The sequence below is a fragment of the Gymnodraco acuticeps genome, unplaced genomic scaffold (genome assembly GCF_902827175.1).
Source record: "Gymnodraco acuticeps unplaced genomic scaffold, fGymAcu1.1, whole genome shotgun sequence".
Taxonomy (NCBI): Eukaryota; Metazoa; Chordata; class Actinopteri; order Perciformes; family Bathydraconidae; genus Gymnodraco; species Gymnodraco acuticeps.
In genome coordinates this window covers 3,154,260-3,179,769 of record NW_022991187.1, presented here as the reverse complement: position 1 = coordinate 3,179,769, position 25,510 = coordinate 3,154,260, and the positions used below count along the sequence as shown (strand labels likewise).

At 42.3% G+C, this 25,510-nt stretch overlaps 1 protein-coding gene across 1 annotated transcript in view; it reads right to left on the bottom strand.

Annotated features, from left to right (window-relative positions):
* Positions 1-25,510, bottom strand: part of adgrv1 (adhesion G protein-coupled receptor V1) — a 181,614-nt gene that overhangs the window by 72,365 nt on the left and 83,739 nt on the right. Inside the window, 10 exon segments of the mRNA XM_034238439.1 lie at positions 12,153-12,253; positions 12,439-12,599; positions 14,541-14,680; positions 14,778-15,024; positions 15,469-15,641; positions 15,956-16,363; positions 20,407-20,649; positions 21,481-21,652; positions 21,736-21,853; positions 22,572-22,835. Coding sequence (XP_034094330.1) covers positions 12,153-12,253; positions 12,439-12,599; positions 14,541-14,680; positions 14,778-15,024; positions 15,469-15,641; positions 15,956-16,363; positions 20,407-20,649; positions 21,481-21,652; positions 21,736-21,853; positions 22,572-22,835 — 2,027 coding nt within the window.

Below are 25,510 nucleotides of genomic sequence, written 5' to 3'. Positions count from 1 at the left end.
TAAAAAAGGTGAGAAAACGGTCGCAGTTTGAATAAATAGGAACTGAGGGGATGGACGGGTTTACAATGGTATTTATGGTTTTAAATAGTACTCTGGGGTTGTGCTTACTAGAGGAGATGAGATTAGAAAAATAGGTCCTTCAGATGGAGGCGGTGTACCTGGAGATTTGTGGTTTTCCACAGCCGCTCAACTTTGCGACAAAGCCGTTTCAGTATACGGGTGTCCTATGTTAACCAGGGGGATGTGTTTACAGCTAGAGAGCTGCGTGTCACCATGGGAGCGACGTCATCTAAAATGGCGGAGCAGTGTGTATTGAAAGCGTTGATTAGACAATCAACATCATCAACATGCGACACCAAAACATTGCTGTCAAAAGCTGTTACAAATTTCTCAACCGCAGCGCCATTTAAAATACGCAAGGTTTTTACTCGCTTCCCTGAACATAAGCGTTATCTAAGGACATGAAAAATAGTACAGCTTTATGGTCGGAAACAGATAGCTCATCAAAACAAACGTTGCTAATATTTAGACCAATTGTGAACACGAGATCCAATGTGTTACCTTTGTTATGCGTTGGGCCAGACACATGTTGACAGAAATTAAAAGATTCGGTGACATTAAGGAAATCACTGGCAAATTTGTCTGAGCAGTCATTTACATGAATGTTAAAATCCTCGCACAGAAGAACTCTTTCATAGCGGATTATGGAGGTTAGTAAGTCACCAAGATCGGATAAAAAAGAGCCATTCTTGCCTGGAGGGCGATATATTAAAATACAATAAAACGGGTTTGAGCGACCCACTTTTGTTATTAGCACTTCAAATGTTGGAAAGGATCCAGTGCTCACCATGTTGGTGGAGAAGCAGTCTCTGTAGAACGCGGCAAGTCCTCCTCCTCGGCCGGTGCGCCTAGGAGCACAGGAGTAGCTGTAGCCCGGAGGACAAAGTTTGTTCAAGGAGGAAAACTCCCCGGCTCTCTGCCAGGACTCCGAAACAAGCATAAAATCCAGCTCTCTTGAGACGACGAAGTCATTTAATAAAAAGGATTTGTTGGTAATGGATCTGGTGTTCAACAAACAAAAGGATACGGAGTCAGATCCGGCTCTTCCTATCTTCGAGGCCCAAGGCAGTGGGCGCAGGCAGCCGGACACAGGAGCCACGCCGAAACGGGCCGATGGTCGATTTCCAGAGCCCCCGACCCTCGATGCGGACACCCAGGCACTGAAGCCACACTGGTGAGTTTTGTGAATTGTCGTTTTGTGAATTGTAATTTGGCAGGAGCAAACGAGGGTAGGTGGGATGTTGATGCCGGGAGAATAGGACGGAGGCATGACGGCCTCATCCTGGGGCCAGCTGTCGTGGAGATGGTACACAGTATAGGCGAGGGGCGGCCTTCTGTCAGCTTGCGGAACTTTACCGCCGCTCCGGCTCGCCTTCCCCTCCGTCTTGCTCTCCAGGTTCGGGGGCAGTAACAGGTTGTAGACCAGATTACCTCTGGTACTTGGGGGCGCAGGGTACGGTGACAACTCCACTGTGCCGATCGATCCGACAGTGATTGTGCCACCAAAACACCTATACCCAGCAGAGTTTGGCGATCGTAGGAAACTGCCGGTTTGACATTGCGTACGCACAACGAAAAAAACAGATAAGCGATAAACAGGAGCGGTAGCGAGTGAAGACGACTAGCAGCCAACATAGGCGTGGCCATCTTGCTCTAACACACTTAGAGAAGAACATACAACCTTGAAGAAAACAGAATCATATAAGTACATCAGGTTTCATAGAGCCAAACATTTCAAGTGCTACTCAACTGGCTTTAGATAAGCCAGTCCTTTATTAGTATATACTGTAAGTTCTCTGTTAGTAATTCTATCGCTCGAAGTGGAGTCGAAAGAGATGAGTTTTCAGTCTGCGCCGGAAGGTGTGTAAGCTTTCTGCTGTCCTGATTTCAATGGGGAGCTCATTCCACCATTTAGGAGCCAGGATAGCAAACCCACGTGTTTTTGCTGATGGGAACTTGGGTCCCCCCTTGCAGTGCGGGTGCAGCGAGCCGTTTGGCTGATGCAGAGCGGAGTGCACGTGCTGGGGTGTACGGTTTAACCATGTCCTGGATGTAGGAAGGGCCAGATCCATTCGCAGCATGGTACGCAAGTACCATTGTCTTGAAGTGGATTCTAGCAGTTACTGGAAGCCAGTTACTGACCTCTTGTCTCTGTTGAATGTGCTTTTTCTGGAATCAGAGGAAAGTTCATACAAGTTCAGTGTTGCTCGGGTCACTAGCCGTTAGGACAACACGCATTTGGCCAAAATCAGATTACACTTCCAGAGTCCAGAGAGTCAAAAGACTGCGCAGCACAATGTAAGGTAGGAAAACCATTAGCACTCTTTACCAAACATCCTATTTATATTGTACAGGTGCAGACATTCGACCAGTAGCAGAGAACATGCATATAGTTAGTGCTGCAAACGGATACACACAGATAGCATTATGTCCTTTTCATCCATGATAATATTGACCAACCTGAGTTCGTAAACAGTTTGGATTGTTGCTTTATATCCCAATTGCAACACAATAATATAATCAAGATGAAGCTAATGTCGGACCACCCTAGTAGATGAATAACTTTAGCGAGTTGAGATAATAATTGCTCTTTTTACAACAGTAAGTTGGTAAAGAAGAATAAGTGATTTATATTAGTACATAAACTAAATTGCCGTTAGGACATGTTGTACAGAGTATAATGTTTAAATAAAATACTTCATTTAAACAGATAATCGTAAAAGGCTTTATATCCTCGAAATGTCTAATCTGTGTCCCATTTTATATGACAAATATAATGTCAGTATGTAAAGTGTATGACATTAGCTGACCTTTAATTCCTTGTTGCAGGTTGATAGTGTGTAGCCATTGTGTACAGTTGATGAGTCCTACTTAATTGCAACATGATTATGCAGTAGTCAGTCGGTCTACTTCAGACTGGTGCATTTTCGTTTGGTACCTTTTAAAAGCCTCCATTTCTTTTGTGGAAATGAGCCTCAACGATAGACAAAATGTGAGAACATCTGAATGTTAACCTAACTCTACTTACTGTACAAGACAACTCAACAGAGCACCTTTAAGGACTGCAGATCAGTCCCTTGTTGATGATGTCGTGACACTTTGACATACATTTGACTGGCAGCCATCCGGATGTTTGGTGAGTCTATAAAAACAAGTTGAGTGTCTGTAACCAGTTCAGGGACAAGCAACATGTGAATACGACATCATTGTTCAACATGATGAGTCACGCAGGTTGTGCCCAGCCACTTATCCAAACACACAGAGAGAGAAGGGAGTCTTCCTGCATGTCACTGCACCCAGCTGAGCCCAGCAGCAGACACAACGACAGAGGGGGCAGAATAAAAGAAGCAGGGATTACTCAGCCATTTATGAAAGGAGCAAGAAGGGCAGCAAGTAGCATGAATGTAAAACAGGAACATGTAGACATGAAAGGGAATGCACGAAGGACTAGCTAATTGTACGGTATATTGTTGCTTCTATTTTCTCCTGCACTTAATTGGTCACTTACTCGGCAACATTGAGCTTTGTATGTCTAAAGGGAACTTCATCTGCATTACTAGCACATTGGTCTGCAAGATAATATTGCACTATTTTAATCTACTCTGTTTCTTCTTGCACTATTTTATTGTTTTGAATTAGTTTCATATGACAATAAAGCCTTTGAATGGGAGGCTGTGGCTCAGAATGCGGCCGACTTGAGCAGAGATATATCAGATCGAGAGGAGAGGAGTCAGAACAAACTGGACACAAGGTGTTGGATCAGCCAGCAGGGTGTAATGTGAGTCTCCCAAGAGGCTGTCTTCACCTCTCCACTGTCCTACACACACACACACACACACACACACACACACACACACACACACACACACACACACACACACACACACACACACACACACACACACACACACACACACACACACACACACACACACACACACACACACACACACACACACACACACCACACACACACACACACACACACACACACACACACACACACACACACACACACACACACACACACACACACACACACATCACTTCAGGGGACATTACATTGACTTACAAGCATTTCCTGGAAACTTATCCTAACCTTAACCAAGTCTTCACCCTAAAATTAATGATTCCCCTTATGGGGACCTCTAATTTGTCCCCATAAGGGAGGCGAGTCCCCACACGTGACTGTGTAAACAGATTTAGGTCCCCACACACACACACACACACACACACACACACACACACACACACACACACACACACACACACACACACACACACACACACACACACACACACAGTATCAAAGGCCCCGACTGCTGTCACTTTATACCCATCTATTATCTGCCATTAGCTCAGGCTCAGTAAAGAGGTTAGGTTTGCACGCTGTATACTTTATATTCATATAGGCAGAAATGAAATCCATCTCAATCTGAGTTCAATGAGAAATCGAGGGAATAAGTAAATACTTATTCTTCCCCTTCTTTTGCTTTCTGATTTTGTTTCCAAACTCTTGTGGGAGCAATCATAGAATACAAAAACAAAGTCATATTCTCTGACGTCAACGTGGAAACACAAAAACTCTCTGTTTGTTGATTTAACGATGGATTGGTCGCGATGGGAAAAGATCAACTTCCTGAGGAAAAGCACTCGGTTGATTTACAAAGACTTGTGTTGATCTTAAGTTCTAAAGCCAAGGAGACGCTAAGGTCTTGGATTTCGCAATTCGTACACCCCCTTTTCCCGGAGAGCTGAGAAACCGCATGCATGCTCGACCACAACATAACCCCCCCCCAGTAATCACACAGCTTGTTTATTCGGCTCAGAGACCGGAAGATAGGGTGGTGGATGGGGATAACAGTTAGTGTTTATGCCTGTGTGTGTGTGTGTGTGTGTGTGTGTGTGTGTGTGTGTGTGTGTGTGTGTGTGTGTGTGTGTGTGTGTGTGTGTGTGTGTGTGTGTGTGTGTGTGTGTGTGTGTTGAGGAAAAGCCATCTGAATGCTGGATCTAGTCCCAGAGCTAACAGGAAATCCTTTATAACCAGAGCTAGGAGTCTCCTAAACACCTCCCAGATACTGGAATACAGCGCAGGGTCCCCTGGGTAAACGCTCCACTGAGTGTGTGGGAATGGCTGTCTGCGATACGGAGGGATGTTTAATTACAATTACATTCTCACTCCGCTACACTGGCTTCCTGTACGCTACCGTATTGACTACAAAAACATTCTACTCATATACAAAGCTGTCCATAACCTTGCCCCCATCTACATCACTGACCGCCTTCAGGAGTACACCCCCTCCCGCACCCTCCGCTCTTCGTCCGTAGGACTTCTCACCGTCCCAAGCTATCGCCTCAAAACCATGGGTGCTCGAGCTTTCAGCTGCTCGGCTCCCAGACTCTGGAACTCCCTGCCACGACACATCCGACAGTCTGACTCCATAACAACATTCAAAACCCACCTGTTCAAACTGGCATTTTCTTTATAATCTGTACCCTGTGTCCTTTTGTGTCCTTTTGTAGTCAATTTCCTGTTGTTTGTCTTGTCTTACCCCGGCTGATACTTCACTAAATCCACTGTTTTAATTTGTAAATTGTAAATTGTAAATCTGTAACCCTGTAAGGTGTCCTTGGGTGTTATGAAAGGCGCCCCCCAAAATAAATGTATTATTATTTACAATGGATGAGAAATGAATTGTGTTTGGTTTGCAATAGAGATTGAGATTAGATGTTCTCTTCCCACAACACAATCATGTATTGACGAAATACTGGATCGAAAGGACAAATGAGTTCATGAACACTTGAAATAACTAACAAACAAACAAAAAAGTATGAACTTATCAAACAAGAAACAAACGTTCTTCCTACTTTCCTACCCTCTCACCTAGTGAACAAACAAACTAACTAACTTACTGACCGACCGACCGATGCAGTTTAATGTCCTGCTAAAACATATTAGTTCATTCTCTTGCTGTTCACTTTTTTGGCACATTTCTATACAAAGTGCTTAATTTGTCAGAATTGGCTGGTTGAACAAAAAGCATCAAACTGGTGGAGATGACTAAATGAGAGGGGTGCAAATTAACGACTTTAATAACATATGAATCAATATTTTTGTTGACAGATAAAATACTTTTTATCATGGGACCTTATGTAAACAAGAGCTGTTTCATCAGAGGGGATGGAATAAGTGATGGGTCTAATATGAATACAATGTGGTCTTACATGCTGCCTGTCAGTCATCCTAAAAGCAGCAGCAGTAGGATCCTAACAGTCTGGGTCATGGCTCTGAAGTACAGAGCGATGACACTGATCTTTTTATTGGGGAAACCATCAGTTGTGGCTAAAAGCAATTCAGTTAATCAAATTTGGAATCAGTTTTCCTATTACAATGCAAACCACCATTTCTAAAATAAGATGCCCCACAGGGACTGAAAGAATAGAGAAGCGTTGCAGATAAAAATAGAAATGAAACTATCAGCCGTCTAGTTGTCTTAAAGGCCTCTCATCCATCAGTTTTGTGAGCCTGAGTCTTTATTGTCATTGATTTATGTTTTGGTGAAATGAATGCAGAATGATGACGGCAGTGGTCTGTAACCGTTCCCTGGAGTCACAGCAAAACCACATGAATAACATTTTACAATGTGTCTCACTGCATTCAGGATCGCATGTAACTGTGGTCCAAAATCCTGTTTAGGGTAAACCTCATCTTCTTCATCCTCAGACGGCAAAACCACAGATTACTTTTGGGGACTAATGCACGATGCTTTGGAGGAAATTGGAGCAATGTGTTTAATTTTTATCGATTTACAATGTTCGGTCAACCAAATATATGTATGGTTTTTGCTTAAACTTATGGCTAAATGAAATCGTATTGTGATCTGTTTATGTATATATTTGACATCTGTTTCTTTTCATGTTCCTGTTATTCATCACAAGCCCTGTGCATGACTATTTTATATCCCACTTGAAACTTATTTAACAACAAAGTTGGTTATTAGTACACCACCTGGTTTGATGTCTTTGACCAAAAACCATGTTAAGGGGTAACTCACAGCAGGCCACGTTTTATAATAGGCTATGATTCCTGCCTTCCTGCATCAACTAATGATGTGTCCTTGTTTCTTTTAACTTGATAATATTGAATAAGCTTACTCCTACTTAGAGAGAATATGAAATGATCAGTAATATTTGTAAAATATTGTTTCAAGGGAGCTAATGCGGATCGAAAATAAGCTATTACCCTCACATATGTGCAGGTACATTTGCACATACACAGATTGTACTTACATACACACATGACACCAGAGGCTCTCTTACACAGAACATATGCACCGGGTAAATTTCCACTCTACACACACAATCTTCAGTTGTCTTGCTGAGGGGAGGGCAGACTGACACACACACACACACACACACACACACACACACACACACACACACACACACACACACACACACACACACACACACACACACACACACACACACACACACACACACACACACACACACACACACACACACACACACACACACACACACACACACACACACACACACACACACACACACACACACACACACACACACACACACACACACACACACACACACACACTATTGTCTCTCAGCAGGAGGTCTGACGTCTGTCTCATTGTGTCAGTAGCAGCACTCTGCCACCTCTGGGTGTCTTCACACCAAAACCAGATCAATTTGAACCTGACACCTCTCACAACCTGCTTCCATCCAGTATATATGAAACTTTGTTGGACCTTGCTGAAGATAGCTTAACCTACAGAATATATCTGATACTGTGCAGTAGTGTTACAGGACTTTCCCAATTCTTTAAAATACAAATCCCAGAAGATAAGGAAGAACACATCATTGCTAAAAGAGTCCCTTAATGCTGAACAAGTTGTTCGATTGACATTTGATGTACATTATCTACTTTAACTGAGCTGTAAAGTGTCACATGTCCCATTGATTATAATAGTCAGGGAAACTGTTGTGATTCAACTACAGCAACATAATGACAACAACAATAACAACATGCTCTGAATATGACAATGAACACATTGAATATATTTTCATTGTGTGATTCTACTGCCCACAGTTGCTTGGACACACTGAAGATAGGATAGGGAGTATTTCCTTCTCACTAACTTCTGAAGATCTTAAAGGGGACCTATCATGCAAAATGCACTTTTTGATGACTTTTATACATGTGTCCCCGGTGCGTCGGGGAACTCACCCAGCGTCAGAAAATAAAACCCTTTCTCTTTTCCTCCGTACCCAAATCTTTTAAAAAACGGGGGTATAACGAGCGGATACAGATTTGCTGCTGATATGACGTCAAATTGGTGGCGGACCCACAGAAAGTTGCTATCAGAAACAATGCCTGACGTGTTTTGGATGTCTTTGTTTACATTAGCAAGCCTCGCTAACACTCAGAGCTAACCTGTACTGGAGAGCACATGTGTTTAAAAAGCAGGAAATAAAAAAAGGAACTCACCTTGTGATAAACCTGAAAGAGAAAAAGCATTTGAGCTCCATACTGTTTCAGAAATAATCCTTGACGTGGTTTAAACAGGATGGCGTTTTATCACAACCAAATGTAACTTTATCTCCGGTAGAATTCTGATCAGGCATTAGCTCCGCCTCCTCTTCTTTTTTTCTTTTTTCAAGCTAAGGACCCAAAATCCGCGTTTCTCTAACAGGGCTTCAAAAGAGGGGTTTGAGCAGTATGAGGCACGGCTACAATGGATGATCTGTTTGGTGTTTTAAGCAAAAAACTTCACAGACATGTATGGGTATGGTCTTACAATATATATTTCCAATATAGCATAATAGGTCCACTTTAAATTATCCTATATAATATTTAATTGAAACCCTAATCCTTCTTTGTAAACAAGGAGATGAACTTTCACAAAAGAAAATGTAAAATGGGTAACTAAATAAAAAGTATTTACAACCATGGCCATTTTCATCTTGTAAGTCAGCCAACGTTCTTTTTCTGCTCCTTCTGAAAGCTCACTTGTCCTCCTCTTGTAAGTGTACTTGCTTTTGTTTGTTAGTGGTTTAACATCTAAACATACTACCATTGATGCCCTCAGGTTTGTGAGATGTTCTATCTATTGATATATAAAAAGCATGGCAGCCAGAATACTGAGAAAGTAAGAAAAAACAAATACATTAGACCACAAGCCTAAATCTGCTATCACTCTCTCAGAGGCGTGGGATATTCCTCTAGTATTTATAGCTGACTGTAGCCAGATAAATCTAACCAACAGCTTCATTCCCCCCCCTATGAGAGTGACTAATCCCAGCCCACCACCACAGATGGAGAGCCCTCTCCTTCAGAGGAGGCTGGTACTGAACCAGACAGTTCAAATCACTGGTGAGGCACGAGCAGGGCTACGATGTCACAAATGACAGCTGATCTATCAAAGGTCCAGGATCTCTGGCCTTCCTAATATGGACATGTAACGCTAATCACTTCCTAATGCCTACCTATGACTCTAGATATAAAGCTGATGCATTTCAAATAAAAAAGACTACATAGACACCACTACCACAGAGGATTAGCTTTACACCATGAATGACATTTACTGACCATGTATTGCTGTACAACAGTAACAGGCTTAGATTAAAATAAATATGGATTCACATAAATCCTTACAGAGATTTTAATGCATTCGGTTCTGTGATAAATACATGCTTATTGACTCAATCTTAAATCAGCAAACTCAAGCTGCATCAACATATACATTAGTGATGCTTTTAACAAGTGCTGTTTGCATGGGAAGTGAGTAGAACATCAATATTATGTATCCTGAGGGCAACACTTACAGGTTTTTTCCAGGACACAGCACTGGCTCATACTCATTTCATGTTTTAGATTCAAGTCCACATGCATCACTTTGTGCATGCATATTTTCACGAGCCAGTAAGTAAGGCTCATTCAGCAATGGAAAGAAAAGAGGAAAAATCCGCTCGCATGCATTTATATAACAAAAGTAATGTTTTCTTCTCCTATTTCTAGCAAGCAATTTCAGATCTAGGACAAAGTATATATTTAAGTGAAGACCATGACGTCAGTAGGTCTATTTTGACTCGGCACATCCTGCACTGTGAGTCCGTCAATACCTCCAAAATATTCCCAACAGCACCACACGAGCACTCAGAGGGTACATCTTAAAACCAGAAGGCACAGTCAGTCCGGCCTTTAGTTTGAGAGACACACACTTGTATAATATGAACTATAGCTCACACACATTCAAGGAGAAGGCCTTCACCTGCAGTACAGTACCAACACAGAAACAGAACACAACGGAAATTTCCATCCAAACCCTTTCAGGTCCAGGGGCTCTGCCTGGGCCATAAACAGGTCGAGCCCCCAACAACAGTCCGCTTTAGTAGGGGCTCGTGTTTGTCAACCAAATAGAGGGGGGGACCAGTGGAAAATTACCAGTCCCGCACTGGCTCACGCACACACACATGCACACACACACATACATGGTGACCCGCTGAGAGACTAACATATCTATCTCGCTCATTGCTTATGTGACAGCTTGCGTTTTTAATGGGCCAGGCTGCGGGGGGCATGGTTGCGTTGTCAGGACGCAGCGGCCCGCAAACGATGCAACCGATGACATTCGATGATGTGTGTGTGTTCACATCCATGCACATTTCCAAGAAAATACCTGTGACCTGTGGAGTAAGATGGGTCGGTAGCATGCAGTGTGTGTGTGTGTGTGTGTGTGTGTGTGTGTGTGTGGCAGAGAGAGAGGGAGTACTCAGATATTTTAATGCCAAATTGTAAAAATACTCTGTCACAACTAGAAGTCCTGCATTCAAGATCTTTCTCAAGTAAAAGTACAAGTATGAACATCAAAATATAGTCAAAGTAGTACTTGGTATGCACTGGGGAACATTTCAGAACCATATTAAATTACGTTTACTAACTATTTTACAATATGTATACTGCTGCTTGATAGCTACACCTACATTCATATTCCAATGTTTATATATGAGTTTGTTGACATTTCTTTAAGCTAATGATCTGAAAGTATTTAAGATGTTCAAATACATGTAGTGCAGTGGAAGCACTCAGGTAAAGTTTAAGTACCTCAATATTGTACTGAAGAACAATAATTGCGTAAATGTACTTCACGACATTCCACCACTGTGTGTGTGTTTGCTTAATGAAGGTCTAAACCAGGGTTTCTCAAACTTTTTCATACCAAGGACCACTTAACCAATAAAGACCACCTAACTCCACAAATGTAAAAAAAACAACAATCAACAACAAATCGCCTGAAAATGGTACAAACAAGTGGCAACATGTGTGATGAAGGTGTTGCGCTGGGCTATATCATGCAATTGAAAGTTAAACTTAATCTCGCTCCATTGCGGAGATATTCCCGCGAGAGTGCGGAAAACTTAAATGTATTTATTTATTTAAAATGTGACATTTTACCAATATACTCACGAACCACTAGGGGGCGCTCACGGACCACCAGTGGTCCGCGGACCACACTTTGAGAAGCACTGGTCTAAACTATAAGCAGTATATGCATTTGTATGTTTTTGTATGTTTATGTCAGTATAAAAGCCAAAGCTGTAAGGGTGTGTGTTGCACTAGCGACATTATACTGTACATGTTACGCTTCTATCCAAAGCGACTTACATACTGTGGGCAATCCCCACAGGAGCAATTTGGGGTGAAGTGTCTTGCCCAGGGACACAACGACATGCTGACTGCAGTGGGGTTTGAACCTGTGACCCCCTGATACGAACACCAACGCACTAACCCACCGCGCCACAGCCTCCATTACTAATGTGTGTGAGCCACTGATCCATATAGCAAAGAGAGAGATGAATGCCTCTGTAAGATTTTCTAAAGGTTCACTATCCATCTACATTTAAGGCATAATAGAAAATAGAAGATACAAATGAAAATGCCAAAGGAACTAATGCAGATGGCTGGGAGTAGGAAGCACTTCATCAGCTGTGAATTGTGGGTGTTCAGCGGCCTTTTATGTTAAAGGACTGCAGTACTACATAATATTAGATCAGAACTGTATTACCTGGGTCCCGAGGCAGCTCAGCATCATGTGAGTGAGCAGTTTGGCAGCGAACATGGGGAAACGGGAGCACAGCATGTGGGATATGATGGCCAATGCAAAGCCTGCAGAGGGAGAACACATGGAAGCAACATTAGTGTTAGATTAACATTAAGCAGCGGCTATTTACAACAACGTGGGAGGAATATGGAAATAACACACCACAGAGAAAGCTGAAAAGTAGGCAGTGGGCATACAGAGAAACCCAGGAAACAAAATCAAGAAGAGAGGGAGAGGGTGTGTTTTGTACCCGAGATGCAGATTAATCCTGAGGCGTAGAAGGCCTCGTTGTAGGAAGCAAGCGTGGCAAACTCTGCATAGGCGCTGAAGATAGACATGTGGGAGCAGGCACACTCCACATAGTTCCCACTTTCCTTCACCACCCTGCAGTACTGACCATCTGATGACCAGCTAGAGGAGAGAGGAGAGGAGGCAGGAAGAGAAACAAGTGAAGACACGACTGTTACAACAGAGTTTAGGAACAGGCAGGTGAGACAAATCACAATACATAGCGATGAGCCTGAAACACCATCATGTGTATGAGTAACTCCAGTATGCGGAGATAGTGGTTTGAAATAGTTCCCAATGGGCATAGCCATATTTATAATGCTCCATATATCTGAAACAAACGTCCACAAAACTGCTGCAACTCTTTTAAAGAGGCCCTGCCACCGCTTCCCTGCAGTGTGTTATAGGTTTGTGTGCATGTAAATGGTTTGCAAAGGCTACATTTCCAAAGTTCCCACCAGAGGGAGTTTCTCTCCCACACACTCCCCCCTGCTACTCTGCTACATTCAGCACAGTCATCCCTTTAAAAGTAGTATAACAGTCTATATCCAACACACTTTTGAATACAATTCCTTGTGTTGCAACGGCGCTATGATTGGTCACAAAGACAAGGAAGTGCTAAATGAATGCGGTTAGTGGTTTATCTGTGGTCATAAACGAGTTTCTTCTTTATTTGCTTACACAACACACCCACAAGGATTCGGAGTGCAGAATTTGACCTTCAGCAAGAAGGTCACTCTGCACCGTTGACCTTTCCCTCTTAAGGACTTTGCTTCTGCCTCCATATCAGTGTCTCATCTGCTTTCCTTTCTGCGATGATGTTCCGCCCAAACCTGCCGTTTCAGGACTAACACGGTGTTCCAGCCGAGTCCCATTCCCCTCCCCAGGAATGTCCTCGACAAACCCAGAGTGTGTAGAAGACTGGATGTGCAGATATTAAACACAATGATGTGACAGAGTTTTCCCTTCTCTTCAAACTGGTTTCAGACATCCAAAAAGTGTAATGGTGACAGAGCAAGGTGAGCGCAGGGTATTCTACTTTACACTTTAACTCCACTAACTGAATTGTATAGCTTTCGTTACTAGCTATTTGCACATTTTTGTTATTAATAAAACAATATAATTAAACTTATTAATGATGGTGTATTATTGTAGGTTAAAGGTGGGGTAGGTAATTTTGGAGAAACCAGCTCGAGTGCTAGAATTTGAAAATACACAGCCGGAAACAATCTGCCACTTCCTCACAGAGCCCCTCCTCCAACACACACGAGCGCGCACATGACCAATGAGGGCACGAGATAAGTTTGTGCACGGATGGAAGGCTGACAGGCAGGTAGGCCATCCAGTTACTTTAGCCGGGCCGGCTAAAATGATTGGTCGTGCTTTTTACAGTACTACGGCTTCCACAGATTCATTTTGTTATGGATTTTTTGTCAAAGCACTTCAGATATTCATTGCTATCGGGATGTTAAGAGCATTCCATGGAATATAACAAAAAGTGTATCTCGAGCCGGTTTCTCAAACTTACCTACCCCGCCTTTAAGTTACCAGCAGCAGTAAATAAAGTAACATTCAAATATACCGCACCAATATACCATATGCAACATTAAAGTATATTTAAAGTATCAATAAATATATTACAATCATTTAATATATAGGATTTTGAAATGAGCCTTCATAATGGGTACTTTTACTTATTTTGAATGCAGGACTTTTACCTGTAAGTGAGTATTTTTACAATGCAGTTTTAATACTTTAAGTGAAATATCTGAGTACTTCTTCCACCACGTTCATAATTTCTTGGATGAAGGCTAGTCTGTAGAGCTTGGCCTATAAACGCAGGGTCGCCGGTTCAAATCCTATCGGTCCAATACTAAAGAGTGTGGACTGGTAGCTGAAAAGGTGACAGTTTTGACTCATGGGCGGGCACTGCCGAGGTGTCCTTGAGCAAGGCACCACACCCCCTACTGCGAAGTCCTTCCAAACCACTGACAAACTTGTCGCTCTAACACTTTTTAAATGACGTAATATGATATCCGAGCTGTTGTGTCTGTGGAGGGTTACCTTGCAGTGGTCTGGTTCCAGAGCAGGCACACAGACCGGCCTGGTTTCACTTGTTGGCCGGGGGTGTGGATACGATACACCACCTCATTGCCATCTTCCAGAGGTCGTGACCTTCTGTCTTGCAGGCTGGCTGAGAACACCTGGATATGAACAGAGGAAATAAAGTGGTGTCATAAAATGGCTAATTTATACTGGAGCAATACTGCCCTCTGCTGCTCCATCTCCCTGCTTCCCCACCTTTCCATTGAGAGCAGTGATTGTGTCGTTCCTGAGAAACCAGTGCTCAGTTCTGAACTCGGTGAGCTGGATCCGGCTGAGGTTTCCACAGTCAGCAGTCAGGGCTGCCGGGACAGCCAGCAGGGTGTCAGGAAGCTGGAAGAAGTCTGCATTACGGCCCCTGAATCTGTGTCCATTGATCTGTGTGGGGTACCACTGGAAGGCAGAGATGGTCATATGCGGACATGTTTCCAGGATGGTGCCCCTTCTGGAGAAATCACACAAAGGAACCATTTATAATTTGAAGCATGATAACCTTGCATATAAGATATTAAAGGTCTCCTATTACACTGTTTTTCATCAATATATTAGAGGTCTCAGATATATACAAAACATGTCTCTGGAGTGTTTGGCTCCAAATACCAAACAGATCATTGCAGCATCTCATAATCCCCTCTGTCCCCTCAAAACATTGTTATGACATCACAGAGTGGCCAAAATCTGATCAGCTCATTTTCAGACAGGCTTTTATATAAATGGGTCAGGACAAAAAGAGAGGGGGTCTTTTTTCCTGACTCTTTCAGAATCTCTTTACACAGAGGGGACACATGTTGATGTAGAAAAGACAAGAAAAATTGGATTTTGCATAATAGGTGACCTTTAAAAGAAAGAGGGATATCTCCCTTCCCCTCGTTTTAAATGGGACACTCACATCGCACATTGACTCTGCGTTAGGAGGGAAAACGCAAACCGCTCGGCCACCTCAGCAAGGTGGCTGAGGCCTCGGGTGTCATCTCTGCTGGGATTGGCCAGCGCACACAGCAGGTCGTAGGTCAGGTTGCGGCTGCTCTCCTGTAGAGGAGTCCTGTTGGCCTCTGCAAGCACCTGATTCAGACCAAACGAAAAAGTGAGAGGGATGGATGGATAAATCATATTGAGAAACACCTGGCTTTGCTATTGTTTGCTTTGTTAATCTGTATGAGTGATCTACACTTGACTGTCTTTGTCTTCTTTCCCCCTCCTGGCTCTGTCACTTTCTTTGGTTTTAAGTGATATGCAGCTCTTATGGCACTGTCTCCTTTTAATTGATACACTGTTTTATCTTCAGCTTCCATTAGACTGATTCAGTTTGCCCTTCAATAAATGTAAGTATTAGTTTAAACAAAACGTTTATGTCCACAGTCTTCAATCAGTCTTACCTTCTCCAGAGCTTCGAGCACAGCGACCATCTGCTCCCGAGACAGAGGTGTAGAGACCTTATTGATCAGTTCCTGCAGCACCTGGTTTAGTATAATAGAATCTAGAGGCTGGTGTAATGTGTCCAGGAGGAGCCACACAGCTTCACTGGCTGCATTCGACACCAGAGTCACATTAGCGATCCCAAACTCAGGGTGCACTCTGGCTCCACCTGAAGCGTTGAAGAGCTCCACCTGGAAGCGCTTGGGTGTCGGAGAGGAGGAGGCGAGGTCAGGGGTGAGGTAAATCTCCAGAGATGTGTTGCGCTGACCCACAGCAAAGGTTAGAAGACCCTGTTGTTTAGGGAAGTCCATCCCTGCCTTAGCAGGCCGGATCACAGAGGGACCCACAGCCTCCTCTCTGGGCAGCTCCTGGAGGAACAACAGAAATGTCTCGTGTTGAGTGGAGTTATGTTGACCAGCAATGTTTGTCAAAGTAAACCTACATGATTCAAATCCAATAGGTTTTATTATCATAAGCACATAAGCTACAGTGTAGAAATGGCAATGACATTCTTCTGACCTGAGCTCGTCCAACAACATATATAATAAAATACTAAATAGTGCAAAAAGTCTATATACATGTAAATAGAATATGATATGTACAAGAACAGAATATCAAATTAAATAATGTACATTAAAACTAAATTAAATGTAGTTTTGTATAAAAGGTCAAATTATATTGACATCTAAAGACGACCTCTGTAGTCAGTAGAACAAAAAGCCACAGTTCTAATCGGTTAAGTTCTTTAACGTTATCATACAACAGAAAAAAAGACAATTTGATTTAGCTTTTTATTTACAGTAATATGTGTTTTACCTCTAGTGTTTTGCCCGCGTGTGAAGGCCTGTTATCGTTGTTCAATGTGTGAGCAATCTATTTCATTGTTTTGTATTCACCACGCGATCAGCATAACATCAGGCCAGCCTCATAACTGAGATTTAACTTTTAACTTAAAGGATAATGTGTTTGAAATGTCTGATTTAAAAGGCGTTGATAGTGGCTCTCAGAAAGTCATGAAAGGATGCCGCAACAATGTCCACAACATGTCAAATCAGACAGAAACAACTGTAGCAACACGTGTACTGAACACGAGACAAGTTGAATGTGTTGTTTAGTTGCATTACAAACTCAAATGAGAGCTGGGCTTCACAATGTGTCAGAGAGATGAAAGCAGATGACCGGCCGGCCGTGTGTCTCGTTGTTTTTCTTTTGAGTGCACTACTCTTACTTTGATCTCCAATATCAAAAAGTGTAAGTGTTAGTGAGTACTCCATGCCCCTGAACTGCGTGTGCTGTAGCCAAGATATCTTTTATCATGATGCCGAGGAGAGGTGAAGGAGGAAGGCAGTGAGATCAAAGAGGAGAGGAAGAGACATTTGTCATCGACATCAAATAAAACATGTTTGTTATTAATACACTGAGCAAAAATATAAACGCAACACTTTTGTTTTTGCTCCCATTTTTCATGAGATGAACTCAAAGATCTAAAACATTTTCTATTTACACAAAATAACCATTTCTCTCAAATATTGTTCACAAATCTGAAAAAATCTGTGATAGTGAGCACTTCTCCTTTGCCGAGATAATCCATCCCACCTCACAGGTGTGGCATATCAAGATGCTGATTAGACAGCATGATTATTGCACAGGTGTGCCTTAGGCTGGCCACAATAAAAGGCCACTCTGAAACGTGCAGTTTTGCTTTATTGGGGGGGTCTGGGGGGGTCCGAAAACCAGTCAGTATCTGGTGTGAGGGGTAGGGTTAGGGTAATGTTGTGAATTGAGTGGCCTGTGTTTCTCGTCCATAACATACGCCTGCCCATACCATAACCCCACCACCACCATGGGCCACTCGATTCACAACATTACCCTAACCCTACCCCTAACGGCCCGTCCACACAGCAGCTTTTGGCGATTTGTCCACCGCTTCCAGCGCGTCTCCGCCCATTGACTTTGAATGGGGATGACGTCACTTTCCCTCGCTTGTCGCCGAATTGCATTGTGGGGGGGCGAGGCGAAGATTTCCAGGATTTCCAGGATGTTCAGGATTTCAAAGTTGAACAATGTTCAACTTTTGAGGCTGAGCTGGAAGCGACAGCCAATCAGATCCGTTTATGCAAATCTGACAGTTCAAGCGCTAGCCAATCAAACCGCGTGCAAGCTGGGAGAACCAGACCGCAGTTCATTCTATATTCCACAAAAATGGAGGAGAACTTAGTTATTGCGGTAGCAAATCACCCGGTTCTTTATGACCAGTCCCTATTTACTTACCGGGATACAAACCGGAGGAACCAGGCATGGAGGGAGGTGGCAGAGGCAGTGGGTGAAACTGGTAGGTTTTCGCTTTTTTGGGGATTTTATATCCAGTTTACTTCGTTGCTAGTTTACTTCGTTGCTAGCAAGCATAGACAGTATCATTAGCCAGCATGGAATGTAGCATAACATAGCACCATAAACATTAATCTCATAAATGTTCAAAATGTTAAAAAAATAAATGTTCATCATAGCCCTTCCTATTTGACAATAGTGTAGAAGAACCGGGTTTTTTTGCTTTGTATGTCGGGGGCGGGATATTCATGTGATATTCATGTGATTGGTTGTTGGTCGCGAAATCCCCAAGCTGTCAGACACGCCCAGCTCCAGGATTTTCAAGATTTGGTCAAAGCTGCTGTGTGGACACACCGTAACCCTAACCCTCACACCAGATACTGACTGGTTTTCGGACCCCCCCCAGACCCCCCCCAATAAAGCAAAAATGCACGTTTCAGAGTGGCCTTTTATTGTGGCCAGCCTAAGGCACACCTGTGCAATAATCATGCTGTCTAATCAGCATCTTGATATGCCACACCTGTGAGGTGGGATGGATTATCTCGGCAAAGGAGAAGTGCTCACTATCACAGATTTTTTCAGATTTGTGAACAATATTTGAGAGAAATGGTTATTTTGTGTATATAGAAAATGTTTTAGATCTTTGAGTTCATCTCATGAAAAATGGGAGCAAAAACAAAAGTGTTGCGTTTATATTTTTGTTCAGTGTAAATCCATAGTGGCAGAATAACTGCTTTATACCTCCATCAAAAGAAAAAAAGATAACTACCAAATGCAATTTAGTTCATGGCATTTCATTTTACAATACCTTTGTGTATCAGGAGTATATCATGCAAAGTTGGTGTTGAATTAGAATTGAACTATGATTGCATTTTAAACTAAACTGCTCTCAAGTACTGTCCCAATTCAGATTAAGTGAACATAAAAACCCTCATTATGCCTCTAATTTAAAAGAAAGGAAAAGTAAGAACAAATGAAATCATTTATGAGAATACATGTAAACATTAAGACAACATATTCGAGGTGGTTTTCAATAACATATCCGTATATATTTATTTCTCCAAGTTATGTTTTTGTGTGCACTGAGGAGGAGTCTCAAACAGGCGTTTTTTAAGATTGGCTTTAATCAATGTTTGAAAATGAATTCTTCATATATGATAAATGAGAGGTAACATTTTATTTATGCTATTATTTCCACATATTTCTCTCCATTCTTCCTTCTGCCAACGGTGTCGCAGTCTCTCACCTCTCCCGTTGTTGTGCGTACGGATCTTTACATTACATTAAATGTAGTTTGGTTGACATGTTATCTTACAATAAGTGTATTGAACCAATGCCAAAATCCTGCAGGTAGAATATCTTTCAATAAGCAGAACATGACTAAATGCTATAAACAGTATATACTTTAAAACATGTTATGAACCTATACCGGCCAAAGTACAGTTTGCGTGGAGGACCGCACATTTTCCCATCAAGTTTGTTTTTTATAAATCGAAAACATTGCTTAGAAACTGGCGTACGCCATCTTTTGAGCGTACGCACCGTTTATAAATGAGGCCCCTAGTGTTTACAATATGTATTCTACTGTTCATACACTTATGAATATCGGTCTTATTTATATACTTATCATATGATATAATACATTTTATACCTTTACATGACTATGCACTTTACTGCTTCATTTGCACTTGTGGTTAGATGATAACTGCATTTTGTTATCTCCCACGTATAAGACGTATCATTTTGTGTTTCTAAATTGGGTTTTTCTATTTTCTATTTTGTTGTGTTTTAAAATGTTTTTACATCATGAGGGTTTTCAGTCCGTGGCCATAAGGATGGTTTTATTGTCTCGTGCTTTTACATTAGTTTCCTTTTGTCCTATCGGTTTTGTCTAAATGTATTTATGCTACATTTTTATATATATTTATTGTACAGCACTTTGGTTAATTCTGTTGTTTTTAAATGTGCTATATAAATAAAGTTGGATTGGATTTTAATCCAAACTACTCTAATCATATGTATGCATGTGTGCCATTCACAATATATGCTTGTGCTTGTATACTACCCCCTCTCTGTTCCTCACCAGAGTGCGGTAGTGCACCGTCATGCTGGAGGCGGTGCTGGCTCGTCTGTGGACCTGCAGACTGATCCTGGTGGTGGTCCGGGTGGCGATGGGCAGCCTGTGACCCACAGAGAAGAACATGACGCCTCGCGGGTCGTCGCTCTCCCTCAGGGTGATGTTGGCGAAGCGGGTGGTCTCATTAATGGCAGCTCCAGCCCCCACCTGATAAATCTCCACCAGGAACCAGGTCCCGGGCTCAGGCTCCTGCAGCAACACAGAGGAGGGATTGTTTTCATTTGTGCAACACTGAATTTGTTATGAATACTCAGGAGCACTGTCCTGGGGGGGCAGCCTGACTCTGTGGAGGTGGGAGACAGGAGAAAGATGAACTGTCATCACTGCTGGACAAAGTGTGTGCCGCTCCTTCTCCTTCTGCTTCACTGGCATTGACTCATGGAGAGACTGTACTTTGGCCAGTATAGGTTCATAACATGTTTTAAAGTATATACTGTTTATAGCATTTAGTAATGTTCTGCTTATTGAAAGATATTCTACCGGCAGCATTTTGGCATTGGTTCAATACACTTATTTTAATAATAAACTACATTTAATGTAATGTAAATAGATCCTTCCTTCCTGTACAACCACCACAGACCTCTGTACAACTCCACACGCTTAGAAACTATAAAATAGTATTTATAATATTACTAAAATTACTATTACTGGTTTTGCAATATTTGAAACAACTTTTGTGCAGTATTCCGTACATGTAACTCGTTAATCTCCAAGCTTGGTTGTACAATAACTGGCTCCTCCACTACTTTGATATGCTCACTTCCTTTTATAATACTGCTACTTAGTTTACTACCTTCAATGTGTACTCATTTCATTTTCTATTTTATTATTCTGTGTGCTTGGATCTTAAATCAATATGTAAGTCTACTCTTTATCTCTGCTGCCCTCTTTGATGTCACAATATTAGTTTCCCCATAAGATAAAGATATTAATCTGCAATCCACCTACTGTACAATACTTTAGGATAGTGGGGATTTGAAGTTCAGCAAGACACCAACATGGCCTCCTTCTCTCTCTCACCTCATCATCATGGACCTCCACAGTGAGAGCGCAGAGAGTCTCTCCTCTCCGACACAGCGCTGTTCCTGAAGTCTGCACCAGCTCTCTGCTCAGGTTCACTCCATTGCTGACAAGAGTTAGAGCTGCTGTGTTGAAGGTAGCTCTCCAGAAGACTTGCAGATCCTCAAAGGCTCTGAACCAAGGGAGAAATACAATACTATCGAATGAGAAACAAGAAAGATGTTGGGGACAAGAAACATGGAGGTGTTTTATTACCTGTTTTCCTGTCTCTGCAGGTAGAGGAGGGCGGTTCTGTTTTCTGAGTCCTCATCCAGAACGTGGCCCATCAGAGAGTTGAGACTGAACCCTAGGATACCGTTATGGAAGTCACTCCCTGGTGTGGATAGAGAGAAGGAGAAAAAGAGAAACGGAGAAGGAGAGTACACATTGAGTTCCATATAACTAATAATGTATTTTTTGATTTCTAAAAAAATGTATCTGCCCACTGCGGTGATTATTTGCAAATCTATAAATAAAAAAGCAGCTGGAGACCATGGGTGTTTCTCAACCTTGAGTACGCTTGCTTGGTAGCGCATGTCTTCCGAGCGTCTTGCTTCAGAAGCGAGGCAAGAACACTTCCTGGCATTCGGAAAACAAAGAGTGGAACAGGCGAGCAAGTGTGCAGGTGTGCGTCATATGAGAAGCCCCGTCTTACATTTCCGCCACAGATTTGGGGAAATTGGTCCGTGCGCAAAGCATTGTGGGGATTTTAAGACAACGGAGTCTACACATGTGCAGCCTCGAAATGTCTCCAAACGAAGTACTCCGGGCTCGGTAGAATTCCAAGTATGCTGGACATTGGAACAGTACTTCAGCTGCACTCGATGACGTAATAGGCCTATGCTTGAAATAGTGGCTCTGGAGCAGCTTTACTCGACATTGAAAAACACCCCATGTAGCAGTACTGCAAATCAACTGGCATTAGTGAAACTGTCTGGAGAAGGACACTTAATCACTCATGGAGGAACACACAGCAAATAAACATATAAGACATCATGCAAACAAAACATTACTAAGAATGAAATAAAACACAAAACAAATATATTTTTTACCGAGGATAGTGATCTTGGCATAAGCTCCGAAGCCCTGCTGAGGACTGTCAGTGATCTGCGCCCCCCCCTCCGGGTCACTGAGGTAAATGAAGAACACTTCCTGTCCCTCGGGCTCCGAGTCGTCCAGAATGAGGAGGACCACTTCTGTCTCGTTCTGACCGGCCTGAAGAGACACCATGCTGGACTCCAGGCGGAAGTCCTGCTCCTCCTTCGCCAGGGTCCCAGCAGGGTCCACAGGGAAGGGGGGAGGGGCGGTGCTCCCCTCTGGAAGAAAGAGCACAGCGACAACTTAAAGCAACTGTCAATTCAGTCACCTACTAAATAGTACACAATGGTTAAGACAAAAGTCAAATTAAAATACAAATAAATGAATAGAAAAATAAATTATTCTGTTTTTTAAATGTGTTTTCATTTTAGATTTGTATACCAATAAGCATCAGTTGCTTAGGATCTGAGTTTTTATTAGCTTTATGTGAGTCGTGTATATTTTTATTCATAAAAATTTATTTATTAGTAATTTATAATTAACTATATATATATAACTGCATTTATATTTTATTTTGACAGGTTTCGTGGTGTTGTATAGGCTATGAATATGAGTTAGATTAATGCCTACAAAAACTGAAAAGCTCAACTTTTTTGTATAAAATCAATTTTAAAGTTTACATTTTTCTTGAGATTCTTTGTAAACAGTTATCTCTATTTTATAATCTTTTTTTTTAGACATTTTAAACTGGTTTTATTTTTGCTTCCTTTTTAAAACGTAATTTCTCTTACTGTGTTCATGTGTGCACCATTACAAACCAAAGCAGATATCTTGAATGTATTAACCCAGTGGTTCTCAAATGGGGGTACGCGGACCCCTAGGGGTACGTTGGAGTACTGCAGGGGGTACGTGAGATTTATTTTATGTTAATGAAAAAAACAACATCAGTAATGCATTTAAACAAACTACTAATAGTAGATTAACTACTTTACTCAAAGGTTTACAGTAACTTTGGATAATAAAATGGGGAAAATAAACGGGGTGCTGTAGTGCCGAGAGATAGGGAGTCGGAGGCGGTGCAATGGAGGTGCAAAAGGGTAATGTATTAGAGTGTAGACAAGGACATGTTGTCCGGTTGCAGTCCGGGAAGAAGAGAGAGAAGCCAGGAGGGCACACAACATATATAGTCAACACACAACATGTCCGTGTGGAAACAAAACCCCAACTGTAGTTCCATGTGTGAATTATGAACCAGTGTATTAATAGGTGGTCACCACAGTGCTCTCTTTTCCTCTCCCTCTCCTGCAGTGGTGTTTTCTCCTGGAGGCCAAGGGAAGCCAGGCTTCCCCTGTTTTTTCGGATTGTAGTTATAATTTTAATAAATAAATAAAAACACTTAGTTTAGTTTCGGAAATTCTTTGTTGTGTGTTGCTGCCGGCCCGTCTCTCCCCTATTCTCATTGAGTATTTTACAAAGAGTGAAACAGCGCCCCTCTAGATGTTATGGTGAAACAGTAGATTGCACTCACTGTTGCGAGAGGAGGCCAGCCGAAATTGGCTTCCCTTGGTGAAAAAAAATGGAGGGATTGACCAATCAGACAAGGCTCACGTCATGCCCCTGCCAACCTGTGATTAGTCAGGGCCGCTGGTCAGGGCCATTGTACTGACACCATGCCATCAATTTAGTGTTGCAGTGACGCATCCTAAAGCCCGGAAGTAAGCTGCGCTCGGTTTCCCTCGACAAAAAAGCAATGAGATTTCTCCATAGGATTTAGGAAAATAGCTCGAAATAAGGTCAGTGGAAAACAAACCTGTTAGATAAATGCACGTTTTGTTCAGTCGGATAATATCCACATGTCTACCCTACTTTTATAATTTTCGAAATCATAAATCTAATCGATAGAAGATAGATAGCGTCCACTCTCACCGCCGTTAGAAAGTAGCAAGCAACTGAAGCAAGGGCAATTATGGAGGGTGGAGATTTGGAGTATTTAATCACAAATAATTGTACTAAACTTCCGCTACAGCAGCAACAACAAATACAATCTGATGACAGGCCAATGCCCAAACTGGAGCTGTGTACAGCGAGGAAAAAAGGAGCGAATCGGACGTAAGACGTGAAAGGTCTCCTGATTTAGTTTGTGAATGAATGCTTATTAGAGTTTTGTCTGGAGAGTGCGTGCGGACCTGTCGGTTAGTCAGGGGTTCCCAACCCCCGGTCCGCGGACCGGTACCGGGCCGCGGAGGTGTTACTGCCGGGCCGCGAAATAGCTGTGAGTTTATCGTAATATTTGCAGAATTATAAATATATAAAAATATTTTATCATAATATTTTTTTCAAAAAGTGTTTAATGTTCGCACCTATACCAGTCATATTATTTCCTCCAGTAGCCTAGTTAATCTTTCACCAGATAACCGTTGAAAATGGCTTTTATGATGTTCTGAGGGATTCGGCGGATCAGCTGGTCTCAGCCTCTCGTGCGCACGAGAAGCCGGTGCGCCAAGGAGGAAGAGGAGCGCACAGGAGACAACCGTTTAATTGCAGACTGTTATGTTTATGTGGGGAAATGGCAGTGCATACATTATTTGAGATATATTTCAAACTCGGACTTCATTTTAAGGACATGTCGGCCAGGGGTGTATAGCTATTTCTTTATTTTATTAGCTTTTCTTTTTAATGAATGATTTTAAATGCCATTTTCTTAATGTCTTTCATTTTTTTGTAAAGCACTTTGAATTGCCTTGTGTTGAAAAGTGCTATATAAATAAACTTGCCTTGCCTTTGTCTAAGCACCGGATTGGCAAAACAGGAGGAGAGTAAACCAGTCTGCCTTGATCTATGAATTCTTGTCCGGGACTCTCACGGTATCTGCTGCCTGCAGCTGTTTTATAGAAGGAAAACCTCCTTCACTTCATGAAATGGCTGCAGGCAGCATCAGGAGGCAGCGGGACGT